The following is a 25,969-nucleotide window of genomic DNA, read 5'->3' on the forward strand; positions in this document are numbered from 1 at the left end:
TCGCGGAACGTACCCATCGTGTTATCTTATTTATTGGTACAAATATAATGGTTTGGGTTTAGCTATTAAAGACATTCCAGTCAGATGTTTTCTGTCTCTGTCAGATGAAAAAGTAAACAAAGAGTCACGTCGCTAATTTTTTCCTCCTTCAAAGTAAGAAACTAGGTAAATGTGCCTAATAGTTATATCTTTATCCCACCTATGCATAGCCGATCGTACACTGAGCTCTTGTCTTCTCGGCATAAGTGTTATATTATTTTAGTCATCTAGGTCAAATATACATGGCATGATGATCCCGTCTATCACGCCGGTAGAATAAACGATAATTTGTTCCATCAGGCACAGCATCAATCGCAGAAGATAGTCTTTATCAAGATCAAAATGTTTGTAAAAATTTTGCACTGATCCTTGCTTGCTCTGCTATTCCAGAAGACTTCTGAATCATTTTTATGTGCGCATCACGGCTTGTCTTAAAAACTTGTTCGCCCTTTAACGGCCTCCAGGCTAAACCAATATGATAAAGTGGGCGTCAGTGAAGCATTTGATTAAGTGCTTCAAGGTCCACCAATTTTATCAGACCGGTTCAGTCAATCATGTCCACAAACGACACTGGAAACAGTGCCTTTTTCCCATTCCCATTCTGGAGCATGCCCTCCATCCAGTCTTCATCCTCGGTCTTCTCCTTTGTTATCAGGATGATATCGCCCTCTTTGAACGATAGCTCATCGTCTGCGTCCGCTCGGCAGTTATATAGTGCTCGACAACGTCGCACTTGACTGTTCGTGGTGCTTGAAGGATTCATTCCTATGGAGGTTGTAGTGGTTTTCGTTGTCGACACGGGCGCGCCGCCGATAATAATGCTTTCGGGCTTGGCACCTGTTGTAGTAAGGAGAAAATTACAGAAGTGTTATTGATAAGCAACTAAGACTCAAAAGTTGCTAAAGGGTTACACGAATAAACCGTCTCACTGAAAAAAAAATGAAGTTATTCTTTAGATCATATGCATATGTTAACTTGTGCATCTTGAGCAAACGTATTGCATCTTCTATTGGTTACTGTAAACCGTTGTCACCACCTATTCTATCGATATAGTGCTCACCATTAATGGGTGGCTTTGGCGGGGGGGGGAATTTCGGTCGTTGCACCTGAGTGCCCTGACCAGCGACAGCTGTTCGCCCTAACGTCGACGTAATTTCGTCCAGTAGACTTGGACCACCTACAGTAGAACCTCCACTTCCGCCTCCGACGTCCATAGAGAGGTTTCGTTTGTGGGGTCCACTCTGAGCTGACGATCCAGACTGACCGCCATGGAGCCCTTGCCCTGTTGCCGTAGAACTAACTGACGTTGTGCTGGACGCCGGCGTCGAGCACGAGAGTTGACCCGGAGTAAACATCGGATCAGACGGGGATCGGTTATGTTTTCCCGGAGTGGACGTTGCTAGCAGTTGTAACTGGGGCGGATTAGGTGCCACGCGCTTTTTCACCGAGCTGGGGGTATGTGAATGCGCTCCGGAGCCACCCCCTTGAGGCACCTTTTTCCGACTAAGTGGCGACTCGGCTCGTAGTAGATCCGTCGAAATCACTGACGATGGCCGTGAACCTCGAGTGCGCCACTCGGACAGCTGCAAAGGAAATTAATTATTCATAGGGCAAAAGATGAGCGAACAATTTATTCGTTTTTCTTCTTGTTTTATGGGCCGGTACTGCTCAAAACAGCAAACGGATCTGAAAGATCGATTGGTTCACATCTGCGTTAAATCTTGGATACAAGTAACGCAGAAGAGTCTTTTTTCAGGCCTGAAAAAAGATGTCACGAAGCGGACTGAGCGCAGTCCGCCATGGGTCACAAGGTCACCCCTACACGTTATAAAACATTTCGATTGAAGAGCATGGGATAGCTTTCAAGCAATGCCAGCTTTCTAGAATGTTTATGTAGTCAGCGCGTTATGAAGTGTTTGCAGTTACCTTTTCGTCGGCGTACTCGTCGTCAGAAAAATCTGTGGACCCGTCGTCTGCTAGTCCTGGGGCCTGCAGACTACCGAAGTCGAGGTTAACGTTCTCGAATAACGACTTCTTGTTTTCGGCCGCATGCTCTGCAAATAGCATGAAGAGTATTGATGTTTTGTAATGTTGCAGGTTGGAGCTTAAAATAGTCAAGTAAATAGGTAATCACACACAATCATGGCTGTGTAACGGCTTCTCTGGCCACCCATACTGAAGTCATTTGAAGGCTTGGGTAATAACAAGTACTACAAGTGCTACAAGTTAGAGGATGTCCACACTTCTTTGAAAGGTCATATTGCTTCCTCTAAACTACGTGAACGTTTAACATGTTTACTTTGTAGTCATTTCGAATCATAGCAGTCTTGCCATTCCGAAGATGCGCGAGCCACACATAGTTATGCTTAAAGAGCGTCCCGTTTATGATTTAGAGAATTTAATGTATCGAATAGCAGATCAATGCTAAACATGATCACGTTCGGGTATGGTACATGGCATGTGTGCACACAGGTTTATAAAAAAATCATTTTTCCTCTAGAAATCTGGATTAACTTGAATTGACAATTGTTGCTTTTGCGAAGAATGAATAGTTACGCTCATAACCAAAAATGGGCCGCTACACATAGTCACTTTCAATAGGTGTTTCGCGAGAGATAAATACCTTTGACTAAAGCGATGTCAGAGCATCAAGAAAATAGTCCAACAGTGCTGCTACCCGAACAGTTCCCCTAGTATTATATTTTATTCTAACTATAATGCAACAGCAGGAACGCGGTACTTTTCACAGCGTGGGTTTGTGCCTTTCAGGTTTAACAGGCTGACAACTTGGCTAAGTACATATCTGCTTTGAAAACACGCAATGCGCAACAAATGCCATGTCTCCACGGACGATCAGCCCCGCTGTCTTTTTTGCGCCCAGCAAAGCTCACACACGAACACTGATGAAAAGAGTATTTGTGAGTGAGAAAAGGAAAAGCTTACCTATCAGCTCGAGACATTTGTCGTAACCTTTCTCACGAGCAATGTCTGCAGCTGTTTTTCCTTCGGCATTTCGGGCGACATACCGGGCTCCGCTCTTAAGTAGCAGTTTAATGCATTCGGTCTGTCGCAACTGAACAGCGGTATGTAGTGGGGTACAGCCTTCTACATTGGCGACGTCGGCGCATCCGCCTCCATTTTGTACGAGAAAATCAACCAAATGTAACGAAGTGCCGTCCTCCTGCAATAAACAATTGTGGCCATTGGCGGCGACGGCGAACAAGTTCATAAAATGTTAAAGCGCCAATGCAGATATACACATACATTGTTTAGATCTACTATTCAGTAGGAAAGTTAATAGTACAAAGTTAGAAGGATGTTGTTTGCTAAAGGATCATGTGTAGTGGGATACCCTTTCAGATCAGGTGAGAGCTCCAAACTTGAGCCAATGGTTGCTAAGGCAGGCCAATGAAAAGTTCAATGAGTCCGTATTGTTAGACGCTCGCAGTCAGATGGCATAGAAACTTGAGCTGTTAACGACTGGACCAGTGTTACACGGACGAAAAATATAGGTAATGTCATGCATATCAACAGTGGCCGGTAAACGCTGGCTAACGCATAAAGCGAGTTCTGTATGAGCGGAGCAACCTCGTTTGATTCGAGGGGTTCGTTACAGGGGGGGGGGGGGCATGCGAGAAACTGCTTTTTTTCGGTTAGTTATACGTAAGGGAAAAACATGTTTTCAAAATGTGTCCTGAACATGCTCGTCGGATAAATAATATTAGACGTATGGAGATAGTTTGTTTTAGTTTATTCAAAGAGCGAAGATATTTTCTATTACAGCAAATTTTCTTGCGCATGTTCCTATAGAGGCTTCTTCTCACACGCCCTTTTGTTGATTAATTATTTACGCTTCACGGAGCAGGTAAATTTCAGATACCCTGTTTTGGTGAGAGAACTAGGCCAAAGTTAGGTATGCTTACACATTAAAGAACAGAAATTTGTTATATTATACAGGTAATATAACTACTCTTCTATACTAACGTAAAGTAATATGTGAGTAATATACTGAAATATATATATATTTCAGTAGTAAGTTGTGGGCTATTTAAAGTTCTTTTTCAGAATTTTACTGTGTGCGGTTCAGATATGTGATACAAGTACTCCTATACGTTTTAGGCAAATGCAATTGGTTACCAAACTTCACCATAACAATCCTTCCTTTATTTTACTTCCTTTCTCTAATCATGCGCTTTTGAATAACATACGATCCATTACTTAAGATCTACTTACGACCTGGGTTTGTACGGTGTACAGTTGGAGCAGCTTAGCTAAAGACTGGTGTAATTTTTTTTCTTATCAGAACACGTCCTTTATAGTCAACAGTAAAAATAAAGGGATGATAGGTACGTTTAGCGCTGTGTGTGGTTAAAGCGTTCTTCAAGCAACCTCAGAAAGAAACGAAATGACGTTATAAGAACGAAGCGGAGAGGAACTATCCGTGACGTTAATGATTGGACTAGAACGACGCGTGTCCACCCCTTTGGGCCCAACATAAAAGAATTGAATGAGCATTGAAACTGAAGAGAAACCTCAAGAACACTTAATTTTTACGACAATTATAATGTCGTATTATTTATAATGTTATCTATATAGCCTAGAATAATAGAGGATCTCATTAGATGTAGACTGAAACCTTATTTCTAAAAGCCTCTACTTGTCCTTTTCTTTAGGCCTGATCCCATTTGAACTTAGTTTCATTCATCTCACGGAGCAGGCTGAGTCGTAATGGTCCTTAAACGCAAATTTCCCTAGTCTCGATTTAGTCGCAAACGCACTGGCATAAAGATGACAATCGAAAAAATAAATTTCTTAGAAAAGTCTCGTCTGCTTCGTATTGTCCATATTTCACGTAGATGATATTAGTCAGTACGATCGAAAACAAATAATGGCACACGAACACATGCGTGGATTCAACATAACCTTCACTAGTTCAAGATAGGTGGTTTTGAACTTACATAAACGTTGTATTTATTGAAGCTTTCAAGATGAAGGCTTACAGGTGTCGCCTTTGAAAATGATTACTGCGTACCGTATGTCTACAACGTAATCGATCGGACATTTAGGTCTTTTCGAATTGTTTCTTCGTATTCGTTTAACATTATTATGAGCTTTTCATTTTAGTTGATTTTACTAGAGGGCTGGTTGTGTATACGAGACATTCATAGGGGAAAATGGTGTTACTAATGTTAAAAATCTATAGTTTAAGAGATACGAATGGAAAGCAATACGATCTGGCTTATAACGAATGTCCTGCGTAATAAGCAATCAATAAATCGACGTTTAATTAATAATTAACTGATAACTGTGTGCGTCCAACGTTACGCCAGCTTTGCGCTCCCTCTATACGACAAGCGCCAAGTAACGCTTGAAGGACATCGTCACAGCAGACAGTTAAAGCTAGTTAAAAGGTCGGTATTTGCTTTTAGATGCTGGCTGCTATGCAATTGTTAAGTATGATGGCATCGGTCGATGCAGGAAAAAAAAGTACTTTCGTTCAGAACTTACGTATCCGGGTAGCACAAGGGGCTTCACACCCTGTCGGTGAATTTTGACGCTGCCTTTTCGCTTCACCTTATTTAAATGTGTAATTACATGTAGTTAAATAAAATGCTAATTCATAGATTGCCATCTTGCATTTGCTAGCGGGTAGTTTGGAGTTCCTTGTTCGATTCAAAATACTAGCACGTTTGTAGGCACGTCTATTGCGTATCTTTTCTGTCATCGTTAAATGTTTCAAAGTGAATTCGTTTGTGGAAAAAGAAAACGAAACGGTTTGTTTTATTGACATGCGTCGTCTATTTTTTTCTAGAAAATTTTACTTCACCAGAAATTGAGGACCGAAGGCGTTACTGACAAGAAATCCTGCTTGGTGTGAGCAAAAATTTTCAACGAAAACTGAAAAACCCTCCGTCATCTTGCCCCTAGGAACAAGATTCTCATCGATACCCATCGCAGCGCTTGCGCGATCGCAATAAGGTAATGGGCGTAAAGTTATACCAGACTGTGACATCTTTATGAAGGTAGGAATATTCTACGTTTTGTTTCTTTGTGTTGTTTTGAATTTTCTACTTAAACAAACAAGTTTTACGCGTTTGTACGCACAAGTTTTACTTCAACTTGTAGATACGCGGGCCATTGCATCAAAGTCTGTTTCGTGTGGGCCAAATATCAGGCTCATTCCCAAGGGGAGGGCTCAATTTCACCAAGATCACTAACCACCATTTCGTTGTTGTCCTCTTACGCGGACCGATCTTACCAGGTTAAAGGCAATGCTTACCTGTTTAATGGCGACATGAAGCGCCGTCTCTCCTGTACTCTGACAACTTGGAAGTGGCAATGAAAAGTCTACTCCTTCAGCAAAACTTTGAAGCAGTTGATGTATAGATCGGGCTTGGATCGCCTGCTCCGTATCCTAGAGATATAACACAAACAGAGTTGAGCTCAGCTCGGTTCTATGCCTACGCCTATTGGATAGAAACCCAGATAAAAGTGTTATCTAAATGCGGAAGAGTACGACAAGAGTACCTGCAGCAGATCCTGCATGGAGGAGCATGTCTTGAGAACGAATTCCTTATCCATGTACTTAGCTCGGATGAATTCCGATCGCTCATCCATATTTGACGCCTGAGTGGGACGTGGTATAGAACCAATAGTAGCTTCCATAACTTCGTTAAATGCGTGATTGCCCATGACACGGGCGAGAAGTAACTGTGAGGTACCCAAGTTATCCAACGTAAGGGACTGTATCCGAGATATGTGCACTCCCATTTCACTGAAACGTATAATTTGCACTTCTGGTAACAACAGGTCTTGTCTGCCTCTATCGTGTGTCTAGCTTTCTAGATTATTTCCCAATTCATGTAGTGTTTATTGACGAAACTTCATGTAGGCTTACCGGTGCACTCCACTACATTCGATACATGTGATAATACCGAAGTTGGTTGCCAACCAAGTCACATCTTTTGTCGATCCACAATCTACGCAGCGATCGTTCCCTGGCAGACTTTGCACCTGACGGGTAATCTGCTCCCGTAATTCAGCACCCCCAGCTGAATCACTGAATGCACGTCTCAGTGCTCCTTCTTTAACATTGAGCAGGACGGCTTTCCATGCTTCGAGATCAGCGTCATCCTCCGCTTGAAAGTGGTATGTTCGATTGTCTTCGCGTCGCAAGCGGGACAGGAACAATACAGGGGCAGAGAGAGAGCGAACGTAAGGAAAGGACAATTACGAACCGTTTATAGATAGCAAAAGGAGAAAGTACTTTCAGTCTGTCGCGCACGATCGTTTTGACGACTATACGTTTGGCTGAAGAACGCCAGGAGTTGCTAACTGTAACAACGACTGGCATGCTTAAATAAAAGGATATAGTGTAAGCATTAATATTGACACTGGTAGGCTTTCAATTATCAAATCAGCACAATAGCGTAAATAGTGTTAAACAGCTCAACAAAATGCACAATCCCTACTCACAGGAGACGAGGTCGAAACACCGTTGGCGTTCATCACCTTGATTTTGATAGGGCAGTTTAAGCTGGCACGTAAGCAGATTCAACCGTGTCGGAGGTTTGCTTTCATCCGAATGATAAATTGACAAAAAACCCCCGTCAGCCACTTCACATCGTCGTTTTTGCCAAACTCGACGCATCTTTCCGTCGCTCTTTTTTGATAGATAGCCCGTTTTTGTCGTGCCATAATGTTGATTGCCCTGTGGTAAGTAAAACAAATCAAACAAGTAGGCAAATAGATCGGTAATAGCCAACATGGCTAAACACAGCTTACAAGAGATTCGATATCATCACAAATAGTCGACTTCATTCGTATAGTATGGTATAAGCCCTGCCTAGCGACAATCGGGTTCTATCGGTAAAAAATTTTCTTATGAAAAAAAACTACTGCATTTAACAACTTAAGCACCACTCAACATATTCATCCATTAAGAAATTTTTGAACAAGTTAAATTTAGGTGTGTAGCCAGTCCGCGCATATGCATGGATGGCGTCAGCCGCCAGATCCACGAAATTTTATGACGGTAAATAGCTAATTCATGATACGATAGGCACAGAAAAACAAGTCAAACGTACCTTTCAACGTTAACCAAGAAGCGATTTGCATCGTGATTAAGTGCATGCATTGAAAAAATTCAGATTATAAAAGGATCCAATATTGGTCGGTGCTCTTTTTTAACGATCTATCGTTATATTATATTGCAAACGTTACCTTGATAATATACTGATGTAACGTGTTTGTTTATAAAAATTAAACAACAACGATGGACGCGCCCATCTGAATAGCGGACATACACCTCAAGACATTTATAAGATGCAGTAGAACAAACATTTGCGATGACTGATCTTCGATCGATGGACCACTCAAAGCAGACACGATTGGTACAAGATAATACACCACACACCGCTTGCTTAACCGAAATTATTAAGCGAAATATGAAGCTGTTCTCCAGTGACCGGGAAATAACTTCATTGAAAGCTACTTTCAGGCCAAAACAAAGATCCCGAAGACAATAAATATGAACGACAGAGACCCTATCCATATTGAAACGGCAAGTTTTAGGTCCTATAGATATATCAGCTTCTAAAACCGAATAACACTCTGAACTAGCATTGTAGAACGTGTGTTCGAACTAAATACGACCTATTTTAACAGAAGCTAAGTTAAAATCACTGGCCAATACTGGAAACGATCTGCAGTAAAATTGTTTCAGTGCTCTAAGTCAACATTAAAACGGCTAGTATATCCTGTACACAAATCCTGCGTACGTTCTTTTACTGGAAAATGTAACTCGTAAAGCTAGAGTTCAATGGATCTTCTGCTAGGATTTAAGCTGTTTAGCTAAGCTTAACAAATCATGCAATGGTGTTCGTTTCTACAAACCTGTAGCTGATGAAGTGAGTAACCACTCTGAGTGGTATTATGCACGTTGCTGGCGCTCCCATCAGCAGATTGGCCCCCAAGCCCCCCCGAAGCTAGGCCTCCCAAGCCGCCCAAACCAGCGGAGCTACCCCCAACTCCGTGCGACGACAGCGTCGAATCGAGGGTGGCATTGGCCGAGGCCAGGGACGGCGTGCAGTTCTTGAGTGTGTTCTTGAGCTCGAGAAGCTTCTTTCTTTCTTCATCCTGCTTCGCCTTCATCGTTTGAAGTTTCGCCGACAACTCATTCACATACTGCTGGAAATGCCCTGTAGCACATAAAAGGAGAAGAGCAAACAAACGCCAAAAAAGTCGAGAAGCCGGTCAGTTGCGATTAAGGTGTTACTTCCTGTTTGTGTTTATCACAGTTGTTAATAATAATCGTCAAATATCGAATTTGTATCAGGTCAATTAGAAATGGCAAGAATGTAGATTGACAGTGAGAATTATTTAATATTTCCTACGGAAATTTTCTCCGCCGTTCCTTCAGTCACCATTGTGAACAGGGAAGTGACTGAGATAATAGTCCATTCTTAGATAGTTGTTTTTAAGGTAGATAGATAATCATTAATCAAATTCAGTATCCCTTCAGCCGACTGTAGCTATAGCTTTCTTATAATTAGGATACGTAGCGGAACTATGATACGTGATACGACTAATTTTATCCTTTTTTTTTTTTATTGCTTCAATTATTTATTAACTTGATCCTTAACGAATTGGAAATCGTTAATAATTCGGGAAACCAAAGCAGGTACCAGTTTCCAAAGTATTGTGAGGCCTCCCGACATAGCTATCGTTAGAGCTATTGTTACACTTGCAACTCAATGAAGATTTTACGTCTACAAAAAAACCTTTGCCATCTACATAAACAACGCCACGACCAACACGAGGCAAGTATGCCTGCTTACGTTTTAAGTTTTCGAATAAACGTTTCGACCTAAACAACAATACAGTGAACTGATCTCAATGCGAATCTTCACAGCAGCTATACCGATAACTGTAGCAGTGATCAAGGAAAATAACAGCATTTACCTAGGCCACTTTATGACTGGAGTGATCTCATCGCGCAGTGGCTAATCCTGTGACATAACCTACCTGGCCTATACCTCACTAGTTTGATGGAGCTGTCAAATAGCGATAACAAACTGACAAATAACGTCGTACTCAACGGTATCGATACGTCACGATATCGTAAGAACACACGGCTAGGGTTAAAATAAAAAAAGTGCGCTTTTGTATGTCAAGTTAGCCAGACATTCTGTACTAAGCTATTTTACAGTTTCGTCATCTCATGATCACTCATCAATCATATACATGTCACTGTTTGTTGGGAGTTGGACATGAAGCGTTTATGCTGCAGAGGGAAGTAAGCATACAAACTTCGAATGCGAATTTCTTACCGATGGTCTTGATGCCGTCCTGGAAGAATGAGTTCTGCGCATGGTAGAACTCGACAAGATGCTGCAGCAGTTCGACCCCTTTACGCGTCTTTACCTCATTTACTCGAAGTAAATAGTCGCACATATGTAATTGGAAACATCGTCGCTCTTTTTCCATCTCCTCAGCGAGATCCGCACCAGTCATCTCCGTTCGAATCATGCCTAATAACATTATTGTAAGATTTGAATCACAAGCCGAGAACGGCGTAAGCCAACATTAGACGTTCTTTCATCACCCCTGAACATTTGGCGCGAAGCCTTTACATCTCACAGCCCTATTACTCAATTCGTGATCTAGATATACTATCAACGGGTGCTATCTACAATATGAAGCATGTAGACCTTCACGGTCCCCTTTGACAGGTGTTTAACACCAAACACAAATACAGGACCGATTCCACTCCCTTTCATTCAGTTAAATACACGGCAAGTACACAACATGCGATGTCTGTCTAACATAGCCAATTACATGTAACAGGTTTTATACGAGAATTCAGTAGCAAGTAGGCGTTTATGTCACTATCGTATTACCAGCATTGCGGCTGCTCGCAGCATCTGTGTTTGGGACGGTGGGGAGGGGGAGGGGGAGGGGGGGTAACAAGTCAATCAAGCGTAAGTTATCTAACGTTAGATGAACTAATCTATGCAGCATACATCGAGGGAACGGACGGACTCGGATATTTGTGAACTAGGCCACAAATGAGCTTCATTGAAGTTTTTACTCACCGGCTTCTTTTGCAATGGCTTTCTTTTCCTTCTCTATTTTGCCAAGTTTTCGTTCGTAGTCAGAATATGCTTTGTCAAATGGTCGCTTTAGGTCACCTGGATTATAGTGAAGAGAAAAATGTTCGAAATCGATTAAACAGTTGTATTTACAAAATAAGGTAGGTGAGTGTATCATAAAGAGAAAAACTGATGCACTTAATAAACTTTTCGAAGAACTTGGAATGAAGTACAATCAAGATTTCCTGTTATTTTTTGACCTATCAAGTTCGGCAGGCGGACCTTTCTACGACTAATTTTTACAATGAACGTTAAAAGTGCTTGTTAGGCCGACTGAAATAATGGTTCAACCGACACAGAGATCCGTAATATCTCTGTCTACTCAAATGTTATTTTCAAAATTGTTCAGGCGTAAACACCCACGTTCCAAAACAATGCCATACGTATGGCATAACTAGTAGCAGCCAAATGTGTACCGTACAAACGCTGCGACCTTGAGCAGGAAATGCGGCAGAATATTTCGACGCTTATAACTTCAGAAACAAGTTACTTGTTACCCTTAGCTCGGCTAATTTGTTTAAATCTCATGCTACTACCATGCATGGAACAATAGATCCAGGATTAATCATCCTGTCACTATAAACTGATGACAGGTTACGGCGAGCAAGTCTGAGTACGATATATGGAAATGGAGAAAAAAAAAAAGAATTAAACAGACACAGTTTACAATATACTGCTATGCATCACGCAATTAAACTGATTGCGTTAGTAATAACCAAAGTGGCTACATAAGTTTTGTAACGAGAAAGAAATGTGTTACATTTATATTTTTTATATTACAATTCCATCAAATAAGCACGATAACATTAAGTAACCAATGAGGCTAAATTATGCCACTTTTAAATTATACGTGCAGATTGCACGGGCTTATGACCGCAATACAAAAAGGCTGACGCACTTCCAGTTGGATCCTCACAGGCGTATTTTTGTTGCTTGCTAAACAAACCTTTTACGCCGCGCAAGTCGCCTTTGAGCAAGTTTTCTACAGGGAACATGATGATATTATGAAGACTCTGCATGAGCGTCTTCATGAGTGAGGACACTTCACGTGCCACGATAGAGAATTTAATGAATGCCGCGCCTATATCGGGTTCACCTTCACGCGACATTGCATGGCTGCCCAGCTTTTCTAATGCTTTCGACAGGTATAGTTCGTTGTCGACATGTGTTGTACCTGTAAAAATATATTGAATAAAAATTACTGAAGTCATGTGGTAATATTTTTTTAGGACAATTATTTACTGAGTTTCCTGAAGCCATTGTTAGACTGGAGAGACATCTGGTCCATGCTTATTTCGTGGCTTACAAAAGGAGTACACTGAAATAGCTTTACTGTAAATCTGCTAGAAAAAGATTAGGCCGGACCCTAAGCCTCATCAAACCCACAGATATATACAAGCAATTTTAATACAACAAGCACAATAAGAAGCATGTTCTTCAATCATTTTCGCGGGGACGACGCTTTCCGCATATATAGTTGCCCGGCAGTTAGTTACCCATTGCCTTCCTATAAGGCTTACGAAGTTTAAATGGGTAGTATCACGAGTCGATTTCTGATTAATTAGCACAATGTTTTACTAGAGTCGAAGGAAACATTTCATTTATCTTACCGTGAATGCAGTGCTTTTGTGAAGGCTCCTCGTTACTGTCTCGTGCTGTTTCAAATCTCGTTTAAATTTTGCGTTCTGAACACTTTACTATACCCATCTAAAGTGGTTCGCAGGGAGAGGATTTTTTAAAATAATTTTTCAGTGGTATTTGCCGTATTCAGTGTTTTTTTTTAAGATTTTTTTTTAGGAGTATATGCCACAGTTCCGATTTCAATGCTTGGCAAATACTTAAAAACATATTTATACACTTAATTGGTGTCTCCATTGAAAATTTCCTGTCGGGTTTGATGATAGAAGAATTCCGCGCTGCGTTTGCACCGAGGTCAATATCAAGCTGCTTTTTGACATAGCTAAACTAAAAATGACGCAGGAAACATTAGGAAATACTGAGGGACCATAACAGGACACCAAACTGGCTAATATTCCATACATTTGAAATTGAGAGAAAAATTAAAATTGAGCTGGTCGCTAATTTCATTGGTAAATCAACCATCGTCTTTTTGTAGAAACTGCATGTCCTGTTCACTGACGCGCTACTTCGCATGGAACGCGTATAACACGAATAAAGAAAATTCAGCTGCTAGCGTGATATCTAATCTTGACGAAACTGGGGTCAGAAGCTCTCATCTGTTTCCATTATATCCACGGAAGCTTTTAAATTTATTTTTCCTCAAAGTAGATCCAATAAAATATATCGAACGTGCATATTTGCAATATTGAAAACTAAAGAAAATAAGATTGTTTCTCGTTTTATGGCTGTATTTCCCTGACGGGTGATCGCATATTTGTGTGATCGCTTACCAGAATTATAAACGGCCTTAATGGCTTTCTTGAGTTTTGACAGGCCATCTCGATCGAAGTCCAGCGACTGCAAAGGAAAAAGCAAAACCTTTAGAGCTTGTAGAGGAACGATTTCATTTTATTTGCCAACTTTAAGGCTGACCTACTTTGCCCATAATGAAGATGTCGTGCCTCTAGGCCAAAGACAACCATATTACTATTTAGTGGAAGACAGGTTTCAAAGAAAGCCAGGTATAATGGTTTCAAACGACTTGGATAATCTGAAACGATGAGTACCGTACACTACAAATTCAAAATTCTCTAAAAGAGCGACGTATTAAAATTAAGCGCATGGGCTTAAAGAATGACGGGGGCATATGTACCTTACGATATGTAAATGGAAGCTCCCCTGGAGTGTGGCTTATAAAATCGCTCTATTACTAGATAGGCGAAGCGATGCTGAACTATTTCCTAAACGAAGAAAAAATCGAAGAATACCTCATGCTAAAACGTCGAAACGTTCAAAGAAAAGGCTACCGGAAAGAAGTCAATTGCTCCATTTAGAATAACGACTACTTTTATGGATGTATTTTAGACCGTCTTTACGTGCACTTTATCGGGACGCACGGTGCTTCGTGAAGATTCAAACGTTACAGAAAAGAAGTGCAATTGACCATTGTTTTTTTGAAACTGAATTATCGCTGATTCGCTAACGTTCCGAGTCGAGTTTGAGGGAACAATTTCGGAAACATACGAAGTAGAATAAGGCAGAGTAGTTCACAATAGAATGTAGGTAGAAAAAATAATACCCCTGCTAAAAGCGCGCTAGCGTGTAACAGCCAAATGTTAGAAAGAACATCACGTCCCTGTGGACCTCTAAATGGAAGAGTCTACGTCACGGTTTAACTAGCCTTTCAACCACACAGTTCCTGCAACTTACTTTCATATGCATGGTTACGTCATTGTTCTAATAAGAAATTACCGTGTTATACCTCTTTGCGGCCAACGATATGGAGACAAGGGCGGACGACGAAGCTGTATCGCTAATGATACAATATTTCTGGTTTTGATTATCACTGAGGCAGAAGCTTTACGATTACTTTCAACAACAACAATCAACGAGTTTCTCAGCCATTGTAAGACCAAACAGATACAACCCCTAGAGATGTATGCGTTAATAGACTGTATTAGACCTAATTAGACAGGACAACGAGGAAGTTAAAAAAGTTTGTAAACATATGAAAATGCACTGTTCGTTGATTCCAACTACCGGACAAATGAACAGTGCTAAACGTACAACAGCAACAACTCTCTCACACGTGGGTAGTGGGATCCCAAAGGGGTGACGGCAGACAAATATATACGACCCATGGGGAATGCCCCTCAGCCTTAATGTAGCAACAATTTGATATTTTGTCACATCATCTCTGCTCCTTGTCAACTCATACGATGGATGATACACGTGCCGTTGCGCAAAGTTTACCGTGAAATCAATGTGATTAGTATCAGTCAGAGAAACAGGGTAAAGGGTTCAACAATTCGTAGCGATAACACAATGACAGATATAGATCAGTCGGCTCTGAGCCTATTCTCAACCGCACCTTTTTGGAATATTAGTTTACAATGAAAAAATGAAACATTATTAGCAAATTGCTCAATAACGCTTAAAAGATTTACGCTGAAGGAACGCATACAAAACACGCATGAATTATGTCTTAAAAACGTAACGCCTATTGACCGTTCCTGACCTGCACGTAACAAGAAAATTTTTACCAAGCTGTCTTAGTCACGATATCCACCAGCGATTTCCGTTACTGTCGAATTATCTCCTTATTCAATGCATCGAATATGTGTGGGCCGTAAGCGCCACGTCGACGTTATTCTTTTTACGGCATATATCTCCCGCGCTTTTCTGTCCCATCATATTTCGCTTCCGGAAACACTCTTTCGCCTTCTTCAGCTCTGTATTGTTAGTCATGTCGTCACGATCGGTAGCGGCTACGACCAGTGACAAATGGACTGAACATGTTCATCGTCTATCGACTACCCATCTTGTCACGTCGTAAACTCAACATGGTTGCAGATGAAGAGAGAGTAACACTTTATACAGCATTAGCATAGCGAGACGAGTTTGATCAGAGACGTACAAATCGAAATTAGCTTAGGTAGATGACCGAGAGTGCTGCCATTGTGCGCAAATATTCATGTGATCGAACGCCTAGGTTAAGGTTCGATACCCTCATTTTATATCATTTTTCATAATCTTTCCTAGAGTTTGATAACAGTACGATTGATTAGATCGTGCTATGCCATTTTATAACACATTCTTCTGTAACGTAGACGTCCGATTTCTAATAGTGTACTACAAACGTTTATGACATAGTTATCCAGTGAAAGACAAATGTTATAGGTATGTTCGTTAACGGCGATTCATCTTCATAGATGATTTGGACAAAATAACTCGGTAATAAAAAGCAAACGCAGGAGTGTAGCACGAGACGGAATGAACACGGTCTCCTAGCCGCCAATGCGACAAGCGTTTAGGCCATATCCATGAAGCGAGGCGATGGGAAATTTAATGGGAAGTGAGGTTTAAAAATTTTCTACAATAGACTTGAGACAACATTTAATCATTCGTTTTAATAGTGCAGGAAATTTTTTTCTGAAAATGTCCGATAGAATTTGCCAGGCCACGTTCCTGTTTAGGGCCAAAGGATAATCGAGAGAAAAAATAACGAGCTTTATTACGTTATGCCATCGAACTAAAAAAATTGTCCTATTAATTATTTCCTATCTTAAAAACGATAATAGTAGAAAACCGTTCTGCCATATTCAGAACAGGCATATATGGCATAAGTATACATGAAAACTAATAAAAGTGTTCAATACGCACTCAAGGTTCGAGTATAAGTGATCTCTCGAGCCTATACAGACGTTGTAGAATAATACACAATCTAATTATAGCGATTCTAGAATATGTACACAGTAACACTAAGTCTATGAGACGCCTCTACTTCTGTTATATCGTGCTGCTTTCACAATGGTCCTAATATATCACTCAAATCAGAGATGACCATGACAAGATAAAGACTTGTCTCTTTGTATATTATAAATAATACCATTTGCTAATAGCAAATTACGCAGTATGTGAGCACTTTCTCTGGCCTTTTGCGATTACGTAGGTAGGTAATAAGTATAGTATTCCTGTACTTTGATAGAAAGATATTTCGATCGAAGCAGCCTATAGTCACATAAAGCAGACCTCCCACTAGGCAAATCTCACGTTGCTTTCATCACAACGCTTTAGGATCCTTTGATCTTCAGGATATCGCTAGCCAGACCGCCCTCGCTAACTGCTGTTCAGCTTCTCTCGTCGTCTCTACAAGGACCTGCGGCCTGATTCTATCTCCAGTTAGACCTTGATATGTTGCTATATATGAAACACTTCTAGTGTGAACAACGCATGCGTTTTTTCCATAAACAACTATTTGGATGTTGAATTTTCTTGTTTGGATCAAGACGTCAATTTCAAGAAACCTAGCCAGCTTATTTTGAACACTTGGCGCCCGCCAGAGCAATAAACATACCCGTAAACAAATGTGCTTCATTGTAGCCACCTCCGTGTTTTAACTGGCTGTTTGAGAAAGCTAAGCTTCTACGTATCCGCTATCCCGATCTCGATATATGTTCATGTGACGAAATCAAAAAATAAATATGGCTTTTTTTCAATACTGCGTACCCCGAGCTTCCCTTAATTGCGTGCAAACTGAAAGCACGAGCAACATCGACCAAAGTGATAACATCTATTTCAAACTATTAGACTAACCTCTTAATGGTGTGCAAATTCAAAGTCCAGCAACATAGCACATCTATGTAGAAAATCTTCTCAGACTGCACTGCACACATTTTCATTGTGTATTATCTAGTCGAATGGGTACTGCCGTAGGCTAACAGTTGACACCAAGTACCGCATGAAAAAGGCAAATTTCCCAATCGTTTTTTCAATATAGGATGTTCATTGTTTTGCAAGATCTAATAGCGGATGCCTTCCTTAAAGAAATAACCCCTCATACCGTTACCATAGCAACCAATGACAACGATTCACAAACAACACGGTGCCCTTATTGCACAGTCATATCATAACAATTGCCTATTTAAGCAAAAATAACTAAACGCACACTGTTCACGCGAGAACGTTGTTGTATACTCAATGTTAGTCTCAGCCAATTTGGTTGTTCAAAACAGCGCCCAAAGGTTATTCCTACCCAGGGACTGATAAACATTCGCTTAAGACATCACACAATAAGAGACATACTTCTAATTCTAATAGAAGCAACCGTGGCGACAATAGCGTACGTCACGTAGCGACTCCTCGCTGCCGAGCAGGCGACGCGGCCGACCCCACCTTTGCCATTCCGAGGTAGACGGCGGTGCCGACCATGACATGAACTTCACGCGACCATTCGTGAAACAACACATCATGGCGAGATGCATCACCGTCAGCACTCACGAATAAAAGCAGCAAATTACGTAACGGAAATAACCTCATTCGTCCTGTGTGATACATCAACAACACGAATGACATCGTTTTCACGATATTGGTATTTACGAGAACTGATTAGGCGGCTACTGCCGTTAGCAAGTTAGCATGGCCGTGCTAAACGAAAAAGCTTTTAAATTTAATAGGTTAAAGGAACCCGGAGCTGAACAAGGAAGACAAATTTCTAGCAGACTAGTGAAAAAGGACGTCCACCTGACAGTAATAGGCTATCTGTAGATCTGCAGCTCAGACAAAAATCAACAGACTCCTAACATTTGGCCTAAACGCAACGCAACCACGTAAGTAAAACGGTTACAGTAGTAGCTATAGCGAAAAGGCGTGTGCCGGGAAAGGGTATTTTTGTTGCTTACAATAGCTTCGTTCTTTAGTCACACATTAAATTACATCGAACCCATGTTCCTGAACGTTGCCAATTATGTGTTTACATTAGGCGTTTAGGAAATATCCGGACACTTCTTGATAACTGTTTATCATTACCCTGAACGTGTTACTATCTCTCTGACGATAGGTTGGCAAAATTTTACGAAACGTTTAGTTTATTAACTGCTACAGTCTTCACGATGTTGTCACTGGACGAAGAAGCGGAGCAACAATGAAAAAATTCACCACTGAGATTCCCCTTAATGGAAACAAGTATTCTTTGCTCAATAGCAGTATCACTCGCACGAACTGAGGATTGCCACCAAACAAGTAGAAGGAAAAATGGGGATGACCAAAATTATTTTCAAATCAAGTAACTGACTCCTGTCTTTGTGGTACTCAGAAACGACAATGCGCCGCCAGCAATAAGCTTGAGACGGCGGGACTGGAGGTCGCTGGGCTATATCTTATTTCTGACTTGAAACAGATACGGGGCTGGGCGTCGGGGCATCCGAATAGGATGAAGAGCAGAAAGAGTCAAAAAATGTACGGGATTTGCCCACCGCACTGAAGCCGCATGTACGTGTTGCGCACAGCTAAAGTAACGCTGTTGCCGCCGTGTTTACCGCCGGCAATAGTTACGGCAGCGATGGCAGTAGGGCAGGTCCACTAATGCTAACCCCGGTGGCATCCAGTGATTTGTAGGTATTACCGCGACAGAAAACACAGTTTTCGCATTGACAAAACTATGCCAGTACTTCGCTAGCCGTGCACGGAACGTCAATCCAAGAGACGGGTTATGCGATTGGAGAAGTGTATGGTGTGGGAATAAGCTGGGTTGTGGGGTGAAACCTTTCACTGTCCTATTACATATATGAAGCAAGTTTGTTTCTAATGGCACACCTTAATGGTGGGTACCATCACAGGAGTAGTAGAAGGGCTGATTATTCTGCAAGACTCCGCAATGCAGTCAGAGAAACGCGCCGAGAAACTCTATCAAACAAAATTTAAAGCCCTTGACACAGCCCACAGAAGGGCAAGCAGCGAAATTATCTTCCTATAATTAAGCAGAATCTCATGTAGATATTAAGTGCTATACAAAAAAAAACCAAAGGTAATTTTGTTCAAGAATGTACCTAATTAAAACATGAGAGTAATTCCACAATCTGTTTATTTCGTGCGTATGTGATCAATTCTGAAGCCGGACGATAGTTTTGATTTCTACATGCCTATAAGCTAAAGCCCGAAAGGCTTTGGTTTATGAAGGCAAAATGTAATTGGGTCGTTCTTTTATTTTATTTAAAACGACAACCGATTATAAGGAGGAATGATACTAATACAGCGTTTGTTATCGACAAGATTTTATGGTATTGAAGACGGTAGTAGTTCACATAAAAGGTGGCGCTATAAACCTATTCGTCGCTTTCAAAGAACCTACCCGTTTATGTTTCGACAATACTATACGCGTTTGGCGATCAATCAGCACTGCAGTCCTGAGCGATTTCGAAAACGGCTATCTCGAAGAGGCCCAATTTCAGTCATCAACATATCAAAAATTACATATTAACAATCGATACCGAACAAAGTAACCGTATGATGCAATACCGCTTGTTTACCTTATACATATAAATTTTTTGTGGGCCTGCGTGTGCGTGTCTTCTTTTTTAACATATAGTCAACGATACTCCATCTACTTCTAGATACGTCCACGAAAAACGAAAGGCTATTCTATGCATACATATATACATAGATAGGGAATAATACACTTAGCTCTCATCAGTGCTCAGGTTAGACGGTTCAAAAATTCATTGAAATAAGTAAAAGGGCGCTTTTACGCCTGGGTTGTTGCAACAAATATTAAGGACCGTTTTAAAGAAGATAGATAGTAGAAGATCGATGATAGATATTAGAAAAGATAGTAGAAGGAAATACTAATTATCGATTGGGTCACCTAAACGAACTACGACGGTTGGTCTTTACGAACCTACTTTTACATCTCCTTAACCCCTTTGTCGTTTTGACCTTTGCATATTTGCTACATTTGATCCGCTATTACCCCAAAATTTACATCCCCTGGAGTAGCGTCTTTTAGCAAATTTACAATTACCACCCACGGTTACTATTATCTGCGTATATTGTTATTGGCGAAAAAAGGGTGTTTTGAAGATTACTAATGAGCGGTTAAAGTCCAAAGTTAAAATTGTAATTGCGTTATTATTTCTTATATTAAGTAAATTTTATATCAAGTACAGCCTTGGGAACAAAGCGTAAGGAAAAATGCTGATTTAGATATGTACATGTATATAACATGAAAATTTTTCATCGTAGTAGACTTAAAAGTCCGCAGTTGCTCGGCAACCTACTTGCTCGCTGTTAATGAGACTCAAATAAGAACTAGTTAAACTAGCTTTACCTAATCAGCAAGGTGGGTAACTTAGTAAAACGGCTAATTAGAACCACGCTAGCAAGTTAGATAGTTGTTGTACGCCTGAATGAAGGATGGTTAAATTCATCGAAGAAAACTCGACACGTTACGTCCTTTCTCTTCCGCTCCCCGAATTATTGATAGAGGAATGGAAAAGAATTAAGGAAACGCCTGAACAAAAAGCTTAAAAATAGTACAGAGTAATTGGAAATAAAATCGTATGTTTGTGTGGAATAAATAATCTATGAGCTCATATGAGTTCTTTCACGAGCGCAAACTGCGCCTGTAAATACTCTATTCTCTCGATGCGTTGTGATCAATCAGAGTGACCAATCTAGATCAACACACGAGAAAGGTACCGGACTCCTAACTTCGAGCGCACACAATTATTCGCTCCCAGACGCGGGACAGTGTCTCTATGGTGAACTAATAAAGGCCTACCAGTAGTCCTTAACGTAGCTCTCTTAAATGTACAACATGACGATATCTCCTGGTCACCCATCGTACAGTAAAAACGTTTTTTACATTTCTTCAAGCATTGACTAAGATGAACGTTCTTGATCTTTTTTTGCTTGTCAATTTATTCAACTTTATATATAAACGAAATAGCAGAACTGTTCACGGTCGTGTACAGGTTCGCACTGTTACGTCCAGACGTTAAAATATTACGCAACTTGCGACCCGGTTCCCTTACGGCCACAGCTTATAAACGGCCGTTTGCTTTACTTCATCACCATATTCCTAATTATTAAATTAGACTTATTTTAAGTTTCATTAACCCATGAGGCACCATTAGTTTACCGGGTATTTTTACGCTCTTTCCGTATCTCAAGTCGATGACCTCTAGTACACTGAGCTTACTTCTGGACTCTAATGCTTCAGTGCGTCTCTAAGAATCGAGTGTCGCAAGCCGAAGTTCTCCAACAACGACGGGTGGCACTCGTATAACGAGAACAAGATAAAAATTCTAGTTGATCTGCGTGTTCGATTTGTAATAGTTTGTATACATACATTCTAGTCGACTGGCCGAAAGCAATTAACAGAGCCAGACTCCTTGTCGAATCTGACTGAATATTTATTTCGAGCGTTCTCTCGAAGCCGATCCTGCCCCTGCGCTTTTTCGCCAAATGTACTTAAAGAGAAAACAACAGCCAACTATCGCTTCCCTCAGATTATCGGAGTGTCAAGATAGTCAAACGTGTGCACCCTTTGAATGCATCTCTCGGAATGTGTTACGCGACTGACTACGCAGAGGAACGCTCTGAAGCAGCCGTTTCTACTTCCGCCTATCTGTGGTCCAATAATCCCGTCTCCAGTCTGTAATATTTTCCCATGTGTTTCTTCACCAGTGACAGTGAAGCAGCACTAGGGTGATATACTACCTAGGAAAATCCAACAAAATGAAATGACGCTTCGTTTTTACCATTCGTTAGCGCGTAAACTTTATGTTTCGTATTAATTATCAGCGAAAAAATACTAGCTTTATGGTCGATTAATTCACACCAAGACAATCGGACCGACCTCCTCGAGATTGGCGACCGTCTGTCGGCAGTCGTTGATCTTGTTGACGAACTGCGAGGTCGTTGGGCTATTATGATCATCGAGCGTCTCGGCCACAAACTCCTCGACGGTCATCTGCATCTTGACGTCTGTTGCTGCTGGATGGCGGCCGAAGCCGCTCGCGTCGTAGCCAATGCGTTACAATCGTGATGAACACAGATTTCTATCCACTCAAAACACACGCGCACTATACACACACACACACACAACACTAACACAATGACGACGACGACGACAACAACAAAGATTTGCTCGCTAACGATTTGGCTACGCCTTAATAGCAGGACTACAAAATGGTGTTATTTGTTCCTTACGAAGACTCCTGGCTGTTGTCGTCGTGCTCCAATACCTGTGTTCTCGTTGTGGCGCGTTCGATTCGAGCGCATCGGACGAGACAAAACGCAGAAAGACAAGAGCACTTTTCGACTACGCTTGGAGCCTTCTGTATTTGTCGTTGTTTGCGGATAATCGCCGATAGCTAGTTTCGGGCAATCGTTAGTTCCTTCTTTTTCACCGGGTTTAGTCTGTCGAATGCACTACTACTTCGCATTTACCCGTTGTCTACTATAGACAGCGAACAACTACAAACATAGTCCGTAAGAACTCACGGACGAGGGCGCGGTGCCCAGCAAACTCTCTGGAAGCACTCACTGAACGGGTGGCAGCAACAATCTAGCAGCTGGAGCAACAGTAACGCCCGTAGATGCGGAACGGCAAAAATCACAAATACGAACTCACTCTAAGACGGACAGAGGCATACCACCGCTGGTAGGTGCTGCAAATATACGCTAACTACGACACAGGCAGATGGTCAATTTAACCAACAAGTCGACGATGCATTGAATAACCACAACTACTATTACCCACTGAACAACGCATGCAAGTACGCGCCACTGTTGGTTGTCTCGAACGTCGGTATCGTTGTCCTATGACGGTCGTACCGTGAACATCATCAGAGTCAGATGCACAAGACAGGAGGATAAAGCCCAGACCATTCTAGTATCACAGACCCGCTCGGGGATTCGGTTTTTTTCTACCCATGAGCACTAGTAACAGTGATATAGGGTAGCTGTGGCTCTCGTACAGAAGCAAACGGGCGGTCAGGCAGCTTTATTATGATACATACAGCCCACTTCGACTGCTACTGCCACCGGTCTGTAATTGGTTGGGTCTTTGCTTTGCTGCTTGAAATGTGAGCGAGCGCCTGTGTGAGTCGTTTTGTCTGTTGCGTGCGTGTCTATATAGTATCAACCGATTTGGCGGGTGCCAAGCAGCACGCACGCAGGCAGGCAGGCAGGCAGGCAGGCAGGCAAGCTCTAGCAGTCTCTAGCTTTTGCCTATTTTGTTGCTGGTCGAGCTTCTCTTCTCCTCTAAAGCTCGACCAACATCACAATACAAACACCATACACCAACTGAGCTAGATGGGGCTGCTGTTGCTGCAAAACGAACAACCGCTCTACCGCTGACTAGATTCCCGTCATGACCGATGTTGCTCGAGGAGCAACATCCCTTCGCTGGAATGGGTGAGCCGAGACGCCGGCTATCGCGTCCAAAGATATCCTGAGGCGAGAGGATGAGCGGCGCGAAAATTTAAAGTTAAGTCATGACATTGCGGATTATTTGCCTCCGTGATGCGATTTAACAGTCATTTTGCGGTTAATCCTGAACAGGTGACCTAATCGAACTCCACCATAGGAAATGTTCCGATTCGCAGTTAGCACAAGTGCATTTTCCTTGAACTATTAAAATTTTATTGAAGGTATTCGCGTTGATAAAGGCTGAGTTTCTTTAAAAAAAAAAAAGTGATATCTATGTGGTGAGATAGCTCTGAACGGCGATTACTGATTATTTGCACCAATTAAAGCTAATGAAGCTGGAAAGCAGGGCACTAAGTTACTCGCAAAAAAATAACCCGGTAATGAATTTAAATAAGCTAGATCGCTTCTTTTCGTCAACTGAAAGTGCAACTTCACCCCGAGTTTACATTAACGAATAGACAATGCTAAAACACAGTGAATCTTTAGCTGTGGTCGAATACACAAGATTGATTGAAAGGTGGATTATCCGCCTATTTCTGAACAATGGCAGCAGGTAAGATGTTGTCTCTTTTCTAAAAGTTTGATTTAGTTTGAATCGCTTACTTGAAATGGAGTTTGAACGATGCGAAACACTTAATAAGGCAATCCTTCACCTAGAAAAGGATTGAATTTTTCTTCAGCTTCGAGCCTTTCGAGCTCAATTTATTAAAGAAAACAAGCAGAATAGTAGAAATTATACGTACAAACGTAAAAACTTAGATACGTAGTCCGCATCGCTCTAGTAGTTCCTTATATCCTATTCAAGATTTGTTTTAGACACTTGAATTTACTTTTATTCTTCCTATCGATGTCTCTCGGATGTCATGGGCACTTGTATGTAAATTTAGTTAAACTATGATCCTAAAAAGCTAAAATCAACCGGCGCTCTTTAGGGCATATCCAAAAACTAATCTAAGTAGATATTCACAGCACCGCATCGAACGTGAAGGCAAACTTTGCAGACGAATTACTGCGCGCAAATTTGTTGGCCACGATCATAACACGAGGCTAAACGTTAAAAATAAATTTTAACAGTTTTCGTAGATGCACACAGCTACACCTCGTTATATATATATAAGCTTATATGTTGCAACTTGAAAATCCGAAATCATTTTTTTTGTATCGAGAATAAGCCGCTCTCCGACACATCAACACACACACACACACGTACGCTAAAATTTAGTTCAGAGCTTCTAAAAGTAATGAATAGCCGCATTACTGACGGACCCTTGTATAGTATATGTAGGTTCCATGAAGGGTCTTTTTCCGTTCCAACGCAAAGCTTGGCGATTGACAAGAAAACGAAGAAAAGAAAAAGAAAGAGGCCAACACCGACTCGCAGCTGCTGCTTTAAAAATGGCTCGACAATTAGAGCTGCACGGATAGTGTGAACTATAAGTTAAACGTATGAATAATACATCAGCTACGAGCAGAGGATCATCAAAATGTCTGCTTTAGCCACTAAACCATACCAGAGTGACGCCGTCCTATACTAAAAATATTTGCTTCCGTCGCACCCCGATCAAAAAATTAGCATACATATTATGTACATATATCTAAGTAGGTCTTGATATTAGCGCATTTATCTTGTGACGTAAAAAATGATACTTAATAAACTTAAGGCCTTTACGGCATGCATGGATTCGCCGAGGACAAAGGACGAGCAAGCAACTTGGAAGAAATCGACTCTAACTAAGGTACTCCGTGCCGATAACAATAATGAGATGTTCGCGTCTTAACATACTAATGAATATCCGTAAACTTTGAACAAATATAGCCCCAAATTACAAGATAATTACTCAACTTAACTCTTATAACTAGCTCCCTTCCCAGCTTATAGTAAGTCTACGCAAAAAACTGATCGCTTCAAATAGATATCGGTTAAGAATGCTATCTCACTGAAT

At 41.2% G+C, this 25,969-nt stretch overlaps 1 protein-coding gene across 2 annotated transcripts; it reads right to left on the minus strand.

Annotated features, from left to right (window-relative positions):
• Asap (ArfGAP domain of ASAP) lies at positions 1 to 25,915 on the minus strand. 2 transcript variants are annotated; one of them, XM_022844923.2, is made up of 15 exons: positions 22,450 to 25,915; positions 13,604 to 13,670; positions 12,139 to 12,366; positions 11,136 to 11,231; positions 10,371 to 10,571; positions 8,935 to 9,239; positions 7,516 to 7,750; positions 6,938 to 7,202; positions 6,568 to 6,814; positions 6,320 to 6,454; positions 5,548 to 5,613; positions 2,983 to 3,220; positions 1,966 to 2,093; positions 1,100 to 1,622; positions 1 to 876 (listed from the first exon to the last, which is right to left on the minus strand). In XM_022844923.2, exons 1-15 carry the CDS (start codon positions 22,567 to 22,569, stop codon positions 584 to 586), a joined length of 3,147 nt encoding a protein of 1,048 aa, XP_022700658.1. In that variant the 5' UTR covers positions 22,570 to 25,915; the 3' UTR covers positions 1 to 583. The 2 variants fall into 2 exon arrangements, with proteins under 2 accessions (XP_022700658.1, XP_022700660.1); XM_022844925.2 differs by lacking the exon at positions 5,548 to 5,613.
• Positions 25,916 to 25,969: the final 54 nt, after the last annotated feature.

This window comes from Varroa jacobsoni, unplaced genomic scaffold (genome assembly GCF_002532875.2).
Source record: "Varroa jacobsoni isolate VJ856 unplaced genomic scaffold, vjacob_1.0 scaffold_1139, whole genome shotgun sequence".
Taxonomy (NCBI): domain Eukaryota; kingdom Metazoa; phylum Arthropoda; class Arachnida; order Mesostigmata; family Varroidae; genus Varroa; species Varroa jacobsoni.

What these genes read in the sequence shown, in the direction of transcription:
- Asap (XM_022844923.2), bottom strand. Translation starts at nt 22,569, where the DNA reads ATGCAGATGACCGTCGAGGAGTTTGTGGCCGAGACGCTCGATGATCAT. An exon ending in CCATGCAGGATCTGCTGCAG is followed by an intron (nt 6,455 to 6,567) that starts GTACTCTTGTCG and finishes TTATATCTCTAG; the next exon opens with GATACGGAGCAGGCGATCCA. An exon ending in CAAATGTCTCGAGCTGATAG is followed by an intron (nt 2,094 to 2,982) that starts GTAAGCTTTTCC and finishes TGCTATTTGCAG; the next exon opens with AGCATGCGGCCGAAAACAAG.